The following is a 13,548-nucleotide window of genomic DNA, read 5'->3' as shown; positions in this document are numbered from 1 at the left end:
CCAAGGGCACTCTCTTAGGCAAATCTCACATTGTATGTCGTCATTTATCTGTGTGTCTGACTCCTGAGCTAAATGGTAAATTCCTTGAGGACAAAGACACCCTCAATCTCCTAGACATTTCTGAATCATCTGGAGAAACACCTGGTACTTGTTCAAGAAAAGAAAAATTGTCTAATTAAGTAATTAATAGCATAATAGAGCACATTTGGGTTCTGGGTTTGACTATCATTCATAAGAGGGCTTAAAGTAAGGCATTAAGTAATTCCCAGACATTTTAAATAATGGAAATAAACATGAAAGCATTTCCAACAATCACCAACCATTTGGTGCCTCTTCAAATCAACCTGAAATATTGTTAATCTGGTTAGAAAACTCTCCTAGGCAGGCAGTGACATTACCTCATCTCCTAAATGTAGAACTTGTGATTTGTGTTAACAGAGACAGACTGCAGTATGTTTGTTGTTAACTAGGACAACAACATACTTCCCTAAGTGTACAATAGTTTAGTCCATGAGAATTGAGTTTACTGGGCTTCTTATTTTTACAATTTCAAAGATGGCTATTTGCCTAAGGGTACATAGTATTAATAAGAACTTTAGAAGGCAATTTAGTTTAATTGAAGTCAGATTCACCTAGGGAAAACAAAACCAAATAATCTCTTGAAACACATTGGCTTCTTATTGTCTTCAAATTTCCATTCATATTGTTGGATTTCCAGCACTTAAGAAGTATCATAGGTATCAAGTTAAATATACTATGCTATAGTTATTATAGTTTATTATATATAGTTATTATAGTTATTAGTTTCTTCTATTTACAAACCCATCTAAATAACTTTTTGTAAATTTTTTTAGTATCTTCTTTTTTATTGATATGTTAGTCACCATACGTCATTAGTTTTTGATGTGTATAAATAATAATAATAATATTCTGTCTTCTAGGCAAACAAGAAAACTACGTGACACTGAACAAGAAAAAGATCGAACATTGCTAAAAACCATCATAAAAGTTTGGAAGGAGATGAAATCCCTTCGAGAATTTCAGAGGTTTACGAATACACCCTTGAAACTTGTTCTGAGAAAGTACGCTTTTTTCAAAAGTTGTTTTATTGGGATATATATGCATAGAGAAAATGCATAAAACATGGATACGGCTTAAAAAATAATTATGAATAAAATAATTAACAAGTAATAATAACGACTAAGAAAACAAATAAATAATGATGTAACCACTCCCCAGGTTAAGAAATGGGGCATTACCAGTACCTGGGGACATTACCAGCCCCCATGTTACTAACCCCAGCTACTTCCCTCTCCCTCCCAGAAGTAACCATTTCCCAGATTTTTATGATCAGCATGTCCTTGTTTCCTTGTTTCCATCTGTTGTAATTCCTAAGAAAAGATAGTTTAATATCCCCTGTATGTGACCTATCTACAATCTTTAGTATTTCTTCACAACTATGTGAGATCCATTTACTTAATATCACATAGTTCACTGGAGTTTATATATTTTCTTTGTTTATAATGCTTCATTATATGAATACAACAAAATTTGCCCATTTCACTGTTGACAGACATTTGAGTTACTTCTGTTTCTCAGCTTACAGACAGCACTTCTGTAGGGATCCTTCTGCACGTGTTTTGCGGTACGTGCATCTAAGCTTTCCCCAAAATACAGCTGGAAGTAACATTGTTGTGTCTTAGGGGATGCGCTTCTTTGATACCCACAAGCCGAGGTCAGACACTTTTCTGGAGTGGTTGTGCCCACTTATACTCTGGCCAGTGTTCCTGTGGATCCCAGTCACCCAAACCGTCCATGTCCCCTGCTGTTGTCAAACATTACACTTTGCTTGACCTTATTTTTCCATTCAAGAATTGGCCATTTGGACTTCCTCTGTCTGTTCAAGGCTTCTGTTGAATTTTGGACTGAATTGGTTGTCTTTGTTTCCTTTTCATAGTTGGTGGGAGTTCGGCGTATGTCCTGGAGAGGGGGCCTTTGTTGATGATGTGCGGATACCCTCTGTAGTTGCCTCTTACTTCCTCTTGCTGCTTTTTGAGGACAGAAATTCTTAATTTTAAGCAGATAAAATATGTTCATCTTTCTGTTTAGGATCGGTGCTTTCTGCTGCTGCTTTAGAAATCCTTCCCCTGAGTCAAGTTGATGTTCTACTCTATTGTCTCTATAATCTTTATAGTTTTGTCTTCCTCATTCATCTTTGATCCATTTGGAATTGATCTTTGTGTACGGTGTGGAGAAAGTATGCTTGGATAACATTTATGCTCCGTAATTCTCTAGACTTTGATACATGACTAAGAGGACAGTTATCACAATAAAACCATATTCTGTATTAAGTAAAGAGCATCTCTGCTGCTCGTGTTGTTCCCTTCCCGATTGTTTCTGAGTAAGTGTTGTACCATACATCGACAAGAAAAGTAATAAATGTGGGCAGTTATTGGATACTTTGCTTTGAAGACAGCCCTGTTTCAGCCAAAAATAGCTGCGGATTGTAATTTTCTTTTAGGGTTGTAATTTTCATAAGGCTCAGAAAACATCCTACAGTTCCCAGGACAAACACAAGATCATGCTTTCTGAAAGGACCAGGTTGCCATTGGATCTCTGATCCCAAACAGAGCACCCGCCATTCAGTATCTGCTCAGTTAATATTAGCTGAAGAAAAACAAATTCATACAGTCTGTCCCAAAGAAACCACGGTGTCTTCCAGAAATTCCAGTGTTTCAGCTTCCGAATTCCATCTCCCAGACTACCTCTCCTTCCCAGAAGCAGAACATAAATATTTCCCTGCTTTCTCTTTCCTCCTTCCTTCAGTTTAGAATAAACTAAACTTTATAGGAAATTTGCCCTTAAGGTCACCTGTAGGTGACACTTTTTGTGATCCTTAACTCCCCTTCTTTCCATAAGTAGCTGCCTCCTAAATTCTTTTGGAGTGCCTTTCTCCACACTCTCGATTCACCTAGCCACCTTATGACACAGGATAAATTCTTCCCTGAAAAAGTCATTGAATTTTCACTAGTTTATGTATGCCTCTGAATAACAGGGAGCAAAGCAAGTGGATCTCTATATGTCGAAGATAGAGCATAATTTCTGAGTCGGATTTCTACAATGTTTATAAATTTCCAGTGCTACTGTGTTTCCAAAGTGAGGTCTTCAGTAGTATCCTAGCCCGCTGAGTCTGTGCCCTAGGGAAATGCTAATTGCTAAACCACCAGGCCCCACGTGAATGTAAGCAAATCTGTGTCAACCTCAGGTACCTGAGTAATTTTATCCAAAAGGAACAGGAACTTTAGGAGTAGAACCTGAAGGCCTGGCAGCAGTGATCAAGTAAGCCTGGGCAATGAGCTACAATGTTGAGCTGGGGAGGAGGAAGGAGGTGTTGGGTGTGGCGTGCCTGCCACTGCTTTCCAGAAGAATCACACACTGTTTCACATACCACATTTATTTAATCTCGGCGTGGCTAGAGCCACAGCACCTTTTAGGGCAGGAGATCTCACAGCATTAATGTCCTACCGAGCACGCTGCAGGAAACATTGCTTTGGGTTGGTCAGAGCTCCTGATAAAGTGTCAGCAAAATCATCAAAGAAAAACTCAAATTGCCAATCCAAAGTCAGACTAGTAGTTTCAGGGGCTCAGAAGCAACATAATGAAGAGGTTCCTCAGAGACTTGAAGCACTAGTAACTGCGATGACCCACTACCCCTCCTGGCCTGGAATCTACAGGGGTTGTGTCTGTATGCTGGCTGCGTCACTTAGCCCAGGGGTGCACCATTGCTTAGCCATAAATAGCAATCTATAGCTCAGAGTTCAGCTCTTCCACTCGCCAACTGTGTGTCCTTAGACAAGTTCCTTCATCTCTCTGTGCGCCGGTCTCCTTGCATGTAAAATGCAGATGATCGTAATATCGGCCTCCCAGGGTTGAGGGCTAACCGGTGCAAAGCTGTCAGACGAGAACCTGTCAAGCTCCATACAGGTGTTTGCTGTTATTACTACTCTGTTACTTAATGTCAAGAGATAACGAAGCTACTGTAAATTCCTTTAAAGGGAAAAAGTTGACCAGGAAGCAGATGAAGAAGCATATGAGGCAGAAATTCAAGCTGAGATAAGTGAGTTGCTGGAAGAGCACAGGGAAGAGTATGAACAGAAGATGGAGGCATACAGAGCCGCGTACCAGCAGTGGAAAGCCTGGAAGAAAGCCCAGGTTTGTCAAGCCCCTCGGCCTTGAGCAGGGCTAACCTTAGGGACAAGAGGGGTCTGGGAGGCCGCCTCTGAGGCTAGAGGAGGGAAACTGGATAGGCTGACCGGGGCCCCTGCTGGCTCCGCTCTGTCTCCCATGGAAGGCAGGGCATTGATGCTTCTGGGCTTCCCTGGGAAAATGATATAACTTTGTACACATAAGCCTGCAATATTGACTCCAAGCACAGTAGTAACAGAGCAGGTGACCTGCCATAGCTGTGCCCACAAGCCTTACTTTACTTTCAAGATGTGTCCTCAGCCTTTAGAACCATATTAATGATCACCAGAACAGCTAACTCTTTTTTTTTAAAAGATTTTATTTATTTATTTGACAGAGAGATCACAAGTAGGCAGAGAGGCAGGCAGAGAGAGATGGAAGCAGGCTCCCCACTGAGCAGAGAGCCTGATGTGGGGCTTGATCCCAGGACACCGAGATCATGACCTGAGCCGAAGGCAGAGGCCCAACCCACTGAGCCACCCAGGTGCCCTACAGCTAACCTTTTTAAGCTCTTTCTAGGTCCCAGGCATTACCTCAGTTCAGCAGCCCTTGGAGAGCTTCTTGTGATTGTCCCCATTCTGTAGATGAGAAAACAGGCAGAGAGAGGTCACGCGGCTGCTGGAGGACACACAGCTGCTTGAGGCAGAGCTGGGTCGGCATCCGGGTCTATCTGGTTCTGAAGACTGTGGTCATAAGTGAAATTGCAAAATGTCTGCTTGATATAGATTGCCTTCTACCCAACAGAGAGCCAAGAAGAAGAAAAAGAAGCAAGAACATCCTGTCGAAGAACATCCCGAAGAGGGCTTGGAGGAGCCGTATCCCAGGGAAGAGCCTGTGAAGCCCGTCCCCCCGGAGCCCACCGATCAGGCACTGGTAGAGCAACAGGTGAGGGAGAGGGCAGCCCGGAGCAGGAGAAGGCCTGGGGAGCCCACACTGGTGCCGGAGCTGAGCCTGGCAGGGAGCATCACTCCCAACGAGCAGTGTCCCAGGTGAGTAGACGGCCCCTGTCTGGCCCATGTGATCAGGAGAATCCTGAGCTCTGTAAGTCTATCTCAGATGGAACTACATGAACGTGTAGGTATTGTCCATATTTTGGTGATTTCCCATGGTTCCCCTACCTTCGGCATCCCCATGGACCACTCAGGAGCACACTGAGGGAAGTCGCCTAGGGCAGGTGGTACCTGCATGGCTTTTGATTTGGAGTGTTTGTCCATAACCTCAGGGAGTCTTCTGTCCGCTCGTAGCTTGTTCTCTGCTCCTGGGCACAGACATGCAGGTCTGTCCTTGACTCTTGTTTTCAGCTGCCCCGGGGGGCTAGCTTCTCTCTTTGAAGGTCCCCAGAGAACCTCCCAGAGGAACTACGGATAGCCCCTGTAGACATCTGAAGCATATACTCCAGATTTGATAGAAATATACTTCTAGGGGCCTTTGGGTGGCTCGGTTGATTAAGTGTCTGACTCTTGATTTAAGCTCAGGGTTGTGAGATTGAGCCCCATGTTAGGCTCTGTGCTGGGCCTAGAGCCTACTTAAGATTCTATCTCTACTTCTGCCCCTCCCACCCCACGTGTGCTCTCTCACTCTTTCTGTCTCGCTCTCAGGAAAAAAAGAAATACATTTCTAGTCATTCATATGATGCCTAAGAGAGAAACAGTCAGAAGCTTCACCTTATACACATACATCTATATATATAATAAATTCGGTCACCCTCAGAGATAATTAGGATGTGGGGATTCATTAGAATGTCCATGTAAGACTTCCTACAGCCTCCTTAGTTTCAAACTTCTGTTAATGTACCAATAAGATATTTTTTAATTGTGGCTTTCTGTATCTGTTCTCCCAACTTCATAGCATTCAGATACTACATATATATAAACTGTTCCCCAGCACTGAATTAGCTATTTTCAAGCCACAAATAGCATGCCATATTTTAAAAAACATGAACATCCAAAATATGTGATTACACAGTGGGGTTTTATTTTTTTCATTACATGTCTTTTGTTTTCTTTTTTTAAAAGATTTTATTTATTCATTTGAGAGAGAGACAAGGAGAGCACAAGTAGGGGAAGCAGCAGGCAGAGGGAGAGGGAGAAGCAGACTTCCAGCTGAGCCAGGAGCCCAGTGCGGGGCTCAATCCCAGGACCTGGAGATCATGACCTGAGCTGAAGACAGACCCTTAGCCATCTGAGCCACCCAGGCACCCCTGATTACATGTTTTTTTAAAGGGAAAATTTGGGCTAGTTTTGGCAGTCTTTTGTCATGAGTCTCATTTTGACTGAGAATATATACTTCAGTCTTGAATTTCCTGGTTCTCACTGGGATTTGGGATTATAACCTAGGTTACCCGAAACCAGTGATCACGATTGACACTTTTCATCAGGCCATCACTTAAGGGGGACCATGCGGGGCGGGGGGTGGGGGGTCTTAGTTCTGTTTGTAGCAGGTTACTGGGAAGAAACCATAAAATAACTCTTAAGTCTTTAGGTGTCTTGAATTATTCTTGAAATTTGGTGCTAAACTCCTTTATAGAAAAAAAATGTTGAAGTCATTGGAGGAATTCTATATCTGGGATGGGCCTAAATTACAGAGTTAAAACTACCACCAAATTTAATGGGTACAAAATTTCTATTTGGGATGCTGAAAACGTTCCTGAAAAGGTTAGTGGGATGGATGCATAACATTGTGAATGTATTTAATGCCACTGAATAGTCCACTTAAAAATAGGTAAAATTGTGTTATGTTGTGTATATCTCACTGAAATTTTTTTTTAATTTTTTTAGAGTTTTTTTTTTTTATTTATTTATTTGAGAGAGAAAGAGAAAGAGATTGAGCAGGGGGTAGGTCAGAGGGAGAAGCAGATTCCCAGCTGAGCCAGGAGCCCAATGTGGGGCTTGATCCCAGGACACAGGGATCCTGACCTGAGCTGAAGTCAGACACTTAAGCAGCTGAGCCACCCAGGCGCCCCTGTCTCACTGCAATCTAGAAAAAAAGACTTCACACCGAGTGTACTTTGGATTTTCATTTTTCTAAATGTTCCCTGTTCTTACCGAACTTGAGTTGCTATTGACTTAGCCAATGACTGTCACTCCGGGTGGGTATCTCTGAAAATATACACGATAAAATTAAAAGCTAATCTTGGGGGTTTCAGTTTTTTTTAACTTCCTGGCTAAAAGAATGATACACTGGCCAGGATACCTTTTTTTGGAATCCAAGTGGCCTTAAAGAAAAAAAAAAAAGAAAGAAACTGCTCTGAAGCCCCACGTCCAGTGAATACTCATCATTGGAAAGTATTGACAAAAACCAAAAAAAACTGGAATCTTGGAAAAGTGGATTTGACCTGTTACAATATGCTATTACATTTTTAGCATTAAACCCCCCCCCAAATATACATCACTACTGTCCCTTATGAATTGGATTCACCGTACTTACAAGGACTATGATCAGAGGGGGAGACGAACCAGGAGAGACTGCAGATTCTGAGAAACAAACTGAGGGTTTTGGAGGGGAGGGGCTGGGCGGTTGGGTAAGCCAGGTGGTGGGTATTAAGAAGGGCACGTATTGCACGGAGCACTGGGTGTGGTGCATAAACAGTGAATCTTGGAACACTGAAAAAATAAAATTAAATTTAAAAAATACTTAAAGCTTTGGGGTGCAAACATAAGGCTTCTTTGAAAACAATTAAGGACCCTGTAACAGAGTGAATGATGCTTGGACTGCAGTTCTTCGGTCCCTGGTGGACTCTGGAGTGCACATTTCTTAGTCCATATTGCAATTTGTTCCATGAAGTTCCTCGAGACCCATGGCTGTCTTGGAGGAACGAGAGCTCCAGTGACTGGCCAAGTCATCTCTAGTGTATCTTGTTCTGTGCAGTGCCCATTTGTCAGACGCTCCAATTTTCCCTAGTAAACTACTAACCCCATCTATGATTGGTCTCACTTTGCAGGGTGGAGGTCTTGCGAAGGGAGGATGTCAAGAGGCGCTCGATATATATAAAGGTGATCTTCAATGACAAGGAAGTGTCCAGGACTGACAGTCGGCCACTCGGGGCAGACTTCCGAGTTCACTTTGGACAGATTTTCAATTTGCAAATATTCAACTGGCCAGAGAGTTTAACATTGCAGGTATGCATTTCAATTATAGTCATTATCCCAAGCATTTTTTGGTGATCACGGGTACGAGATGGTTTTAAGACTTATTTATTTTAGCCAAAAAGAAAGAAAAAGAGTTCACAAGCAGCGTGGAGGGGCAGAGGAAGACAGAGAGGGGAAGCAGACTTCCCGCTGAGCAGGGAGCCCAACGTGGGGCTCGATCTCACTACCCTGAGATCATGACCTGAGCCAAAACCAAGAGTCAGACGTTCAGCTGACTGAGCGACCCCGGTGCTCCAGGTATAAGATGGTTTTAAATCATCCATTGGCAACGCTGGTGTCCTGATAGATTTCAAGGTGAATAGAAGGTCAGCCTCCTCCTGGGCACATCTGTCCTTATCGTCTTGGCAGAAGGGGATCTGTTTCCTCCTCACCCTCTGAAAATGCTGGCCATGGTGCTCCAGGGTGTGCCTCGAGTTGGGAAAAGGGAATGAGAGGTAGGAGTCCCTGGCTTTTTCAGTAGTTCAGTATCGCTGTCTACCTGGATCCTACCATGATAGACCCAGAAATCAATACTGCCATAATCACAGGTGGCTATGATGGCGTGGCTACAGATTATAGGATCTCCCCAAAATAAGTATCACCACTGATCTAAATCCCACCATTAGCAATGTATCTATTCGTTCCTGTTTAAGTTTCCTGGGGCTGCACCAATTACGCTGTTCAACTGGCTTAAACAACAGATAGTTATTCTTATATAGCTCTGGAGGCCCTAAGGTATGAAATCTAGGGGGGCTGTGCTCCCCCCAGAAGCACTAGCAGAGAATCCTTCTTGGCCTCTTCTGCTTCTGGTGGCCCTTGGCATCCCTTGGCTTATAGCGTCACTCCAATCTCCTCCAACTTCATTTGGTCATCTCTCCGTCTCTGTGTGTCCCTTTTTGTCTCTTACTAAGACATCCTCACTGGACTTAGAGTCAACCATCAGCCAGTGTCAGCTCATCTCAATGTTTAACTAATTACTTCTATAAAGAGCTTATTTAAAAAAAAAAAAAGAAGAAGAAGAAGGTCACATTCTGTGGTTCCAGGTAGACAGCAATTTTTGGAGGACACTATTTAATCCACAACAGTGTCCAAGCTTGCTGTTTGAATCCTCTCCTAGGATGCTAACAGAATTCTCTTATATGATAGTAATAGGCCTTTTGACTAGGGTTGCAAATATCTGGCACACATGCCTTTGTCATCTACCACCCTTGTAGTCCACATCCACCATTTATGCACAGATTTCTCATTCCCATCCACCACCCTCGCAAGATAACTATTTATTGTGTCTTGCCACATAGAACTTCAGAATCCTTCTCAACACTGTACTCGAGGCAGCCACTACCTATTGGTTATAATTGACATTATCTGCAGGTAACATTACAACTGTATCATTATTAAAATATTTAGGGGTACGTGGGTGGCTCAGTTGGTTGAGCATCTGCCTTTGGCTCAGGTCATGATCCCAGGGCCCTGGGATCAAGGCCCACGTTGGGGTCCCTGCTTGACAGGGAGTTTGCTTGTCCCTCTCCTTCTGCCCCTCTACCTGCTTATGCTCTTTCTCTCTCTCAAATAAATAAATAAAATCTTTTTAAAAATAAGGTAAATAAGTTAAAATAATTAAATACTTCTGTACTGGATTCCCGAAATGCCACTCTGGCCCACTTCCAAGATCCCCTGGACCTTCCCACAATGGGCTAGCTAAAGGGTGTGTGAACAAGGCTAATGCCTCCAGGAACTTGTTCTCATGTATGGCTGACATCTCTTCTGATTGGTTAGCACTTGGTTGTGAATATTCTCTGACATTTTGAACATCAACCATTACCTGGATCTCAGTAATTAAAAGCCTATTAAAACTGGTCGAGGAGGGGCACCTGGGTAGCGCAGTCAGTTAAGTGTCCGGACTCTTGATTTAAAACCCTAATATTTAAGAAAGTGCCTATGGATACTGGAACTTGGAAAAAAATAGAACTTATTTTGCTGCTACCTTGAAAGTTCACTGTGGGCGGGAGGAGAAGGCAAGGACATTTTGTTGACATAAAACATGGTATTTGAAAGGTTATCGGATTTGGGGGTTTGGGGAAAACTGAGCTTTCCTAAAGCCTGAAAATTCCCTTTCTGGAGATCATCTGTGGGAAAATAATCTCTGTAAGCTTCTACTTGCTTCCCCCTTGGTTTACAACGCTGTGTGGAAAGCAAGGTGAAATTGGGGTGATGCTGTCTAAAGGCGAGGCAGCGGAATCACCCAGAGTCACGTGCCACCCCGCGCTGGGAGGTGAACTGGAGCCGTCCACGCTCTCGGGTGTCAGGTTCATGCCCCCTCTCCCACCCACCTCTTCCGGGACCCTGCTGACTGCCTGCACCACGCTGAGGGCTCCTCTTCCTCTGTCCCCTTAGCAAAGCCATGCTGGGGGGCTCTGGGATTGTAGGGACTGGGTTGCATCTCATCACCACTCCCTGTGAGACGTACCATTATTTGTATCACTGAGCTACCATGCACTGTGGATCCAAAGACAATCCCATTTCAGATATGCTGAGATTTTAAAAATCTGTTATTCTCTGTACCACTAAGACCTGATTAAGAGGGACCTTTCTGTCCAGGGATTCCATGAGCGAGGAGCTGGGGGAGTAGGGGGGGCTGTGCCCTTCTGTTTGGATGACCAGGGGCTTTGGGTGGTTTAGAATCTGAATGGATAAGGGTTGCACTCCACTGGTTCCAAAGCCCCACATCGTTGCCATTTTCTACATGATCCCTCCTGCCATGGCCCTGAACTCCTGTGGCTTTAGTGACAGTTTAAAGAAAGATTTACTGCATGTGAAAAACTGTCTAAATTAAGAATAAACCTTGATGGAGGGGTACCTGGGTGGCTCAATCGGTTAAGCATCTTCGGCTCAGGTCGTGATCCTGGGTCCTGGGATGGAGTCTGCATCAGGCTCCCTGCTCAGTGGGGAGTCTACTTTTCCCTCGCCTCCCCACTCCTGTGTGCTCTCTCTCACTATCTCTCACTCTCAGGTAATTAAATAAAAAAACTTAAAAAAAAAAAAAAAAAGAATAAAACTTGATGGAGAAAGTACATAAACACAGACCCCAGAAGCCAGCTTGATGCTCTGCTGTCACCTTCCCTGAATAACAACGGGTTGCTGGAGGTCCCCGTGTGAGTCCCTCCCATACTAGGTCCACAGAATGGTTAAGTGTTCAGTTATTTGGAGTTTGCCCCCTCGTTAAGATCTGTCCTTGACTCATCCCTCCATTCCTCCCTGCCGAGGAAAAGCTGACATGAGGAGACCAAGACTTGAGGGGAAGAAGCAGATAGAAGAGTGGAATGAAGCAAGGGAGAGCAGCAGACAACCATGTGGGACAACATAGCCAGTAGGAGGAGAGGGAGCCCCGGTAGGGGACACCCCACTGAGGAGAGCACAGAAGACAGGAGAGAAGCTCCCTCTTCCTCCAGGCAGGTGCCTCTGAGAGTTCAGACTCCCCGGAAGCCTGTGAGAGCTTCTCTGCTGGGCAGTCCTACATTTTCTGATTTTTCCATAGAAGGAAAAACATCCTCCGCCTTCCATGATCACCAATATTTTACTTCACATATATTCTGAAATAGAAGGGCAGTCTCCTAACCTCTCTCCTGTTTGCTATCTTGGATATTAGCTTGCTTGGATATTGCAATCAAAACAATTTTTTTAAGTAATATGAAAAAAGTAATTCTCCAAAATATAATGAAATAAATTTTTTAACTAAACAAACTTTTCTCCTTGAATACCAAGAATGTATTCACAGGCAATTAGCTTGGCCCTAAGAGCTGAACCATGTAATCTTTTAAATATTAAAAGAGCCTTGGCTACGTTCTTGAGCTATCTATAGAGATTTGATAAGGGATCCAATCACATATCATAATGGCTCAATGGCATAATTTTTACGATTGAGGAGTAGTTACAGATGAAATTAACTTAAGGGCTATTGTATTTCAACTTTCTAGGAATAGAACTACGCCATTTGGGAATTTTCCACATAATTGCAAGTGTGGGATTAGAGAGGTTCAAGAATTACTGGCAGCTTTAAGACGGTGAGAAAAATCGCCTTAGGGGCGCCTGGGTGGCTCAGTGGGTTAAAGCCTCTGCCTTCGGCTCGGGTCATGATCCCAGGGTTCTGGGATCGAGCCCCGCGTCGGGCTCTCTGCTCAGCAGGGAGCCTGCTTCCTCCTCTCTCTCTCTGCCTGCCTCTCTGCCTACTTGTGATCTCTGTCTGTCAAATAAATAAATAAAATATTTAAAAAAAGAAAAAAGAAAAATCGCCTTAAAAGCAACTGTTTATACCAGCATTATAAAATCCCTAACTTTAGAGCCCAGTGTACTTAGAATTTCCGAGATTCTCAAAACAGTAATGCATCAGTTGGCGACCCAACAAACGCGCTATGCCTCTTTGCTGCTTAAGCACCAACTTAGTGTCTAAACCTGAGCCAGGCGTTCAGGGGAGAACTGGAAGCCCCAGGCCGGGAGTGGGGGGGGGGTCCCCATGGCGCTGCCTTGGGGAGCTTTAAATCCTGCTGGGAGAGGAGAGAGCTCCAGAGAAACAGTACTTGGCTTTGTGAGGATGTCAAGGAGCCTTGATGGGAACAATATTAATTGCAGGGTTTGATTCCTTGCATGTTTTAAACCCTAAAGCTGAATCCAGGCTTGAGAAAGGAATGTGCAGGCGGTCCTGAAGCAGACATGAGGCCAGAGCCGGCACAAAAAGCCAGCAGTGAGGGGATGGGATGGGATGGGATGGGGCCCAGCACAGGAAGTAAGCAGAAGGAATTAATTGGAACAACACTGGGACCTTGAAAGAAGGGATGGACAGCACTTGACAAAGGCTGGACCTGTGAACGTACAAAGAAGTTGAACCATGCCTGGTCCCAAGGGGAGAATGAAGCTGGACTTCTCTTGGGACAGGGGAGTAGGAACAGGCCCAGAGTCCCTCCAGAAAGGTCCTAAAAATCTCCATTTATGAGGTCTTTCCAAAACAAATGCTTGGCCTTTCACAAGAATGAAGTTTGATTTAGAAATAAAGTAGTTGGAGGCGCCTGGGTGGCTCAGTTGGTTAAGTGTCTGACTCCTGATTTCAGCTCCGGTCATGATCTCAAGGTCATGGGATTGAGCCCCGTGTCATGCTCTGCACTGGGCATGGAGCCTGTTTAGG

General features: G+C 43.9%; 1 protein-coding gene across 1 annotated transcript in view; it reads left to right on the top strand.

The window, feature by feature from the left end:
* Positions 1–13,548, top strand: part of LOC111149044 (coiled-coil and C2 domain containing 2A) — a 131,415-nt gene that overhangs the window by 55,716 nt on the left and 62,151 nt on the right. The window contains exons 13-16 of the mRNA XM_022505936.1: positions 942–1,082; positions 4,056–4,212; positions 4,990–5,234; positions 8,186–8,363. Coding sequence (XP_022361644.1) covers positions 942–1,082; positions 4,056–4,212; positions 4,990–5,234; positions 8,186–8,363 — 721 coding nt within the window. The remainder of the gene's footprint in view (positions 1–941; positions 1,083–4,055; positions 4,213–4,989; positions 5,235–8,185; positions 8,364–13,548) is intronic.

This window comes from Enhydra lutris, unplaced genomic scaffold (assembly GCF_002288905.1).
Source record: "Enhydra lutris kenyoni isolate GAN:26980312 unplaced genomic scaffold, ASM228890v2 scaffoldscaffold21, whole genome shotgun sequence".
Lineage (NCBI taxonomy): Eukaryota > Metazoa > Chordata > Mammalia > Carnivora > Mustelidae > Enhydra > Enhydra lutris.
This window is presented reverse-complemented; position numbering and strand designations above follow the sequence as displayed.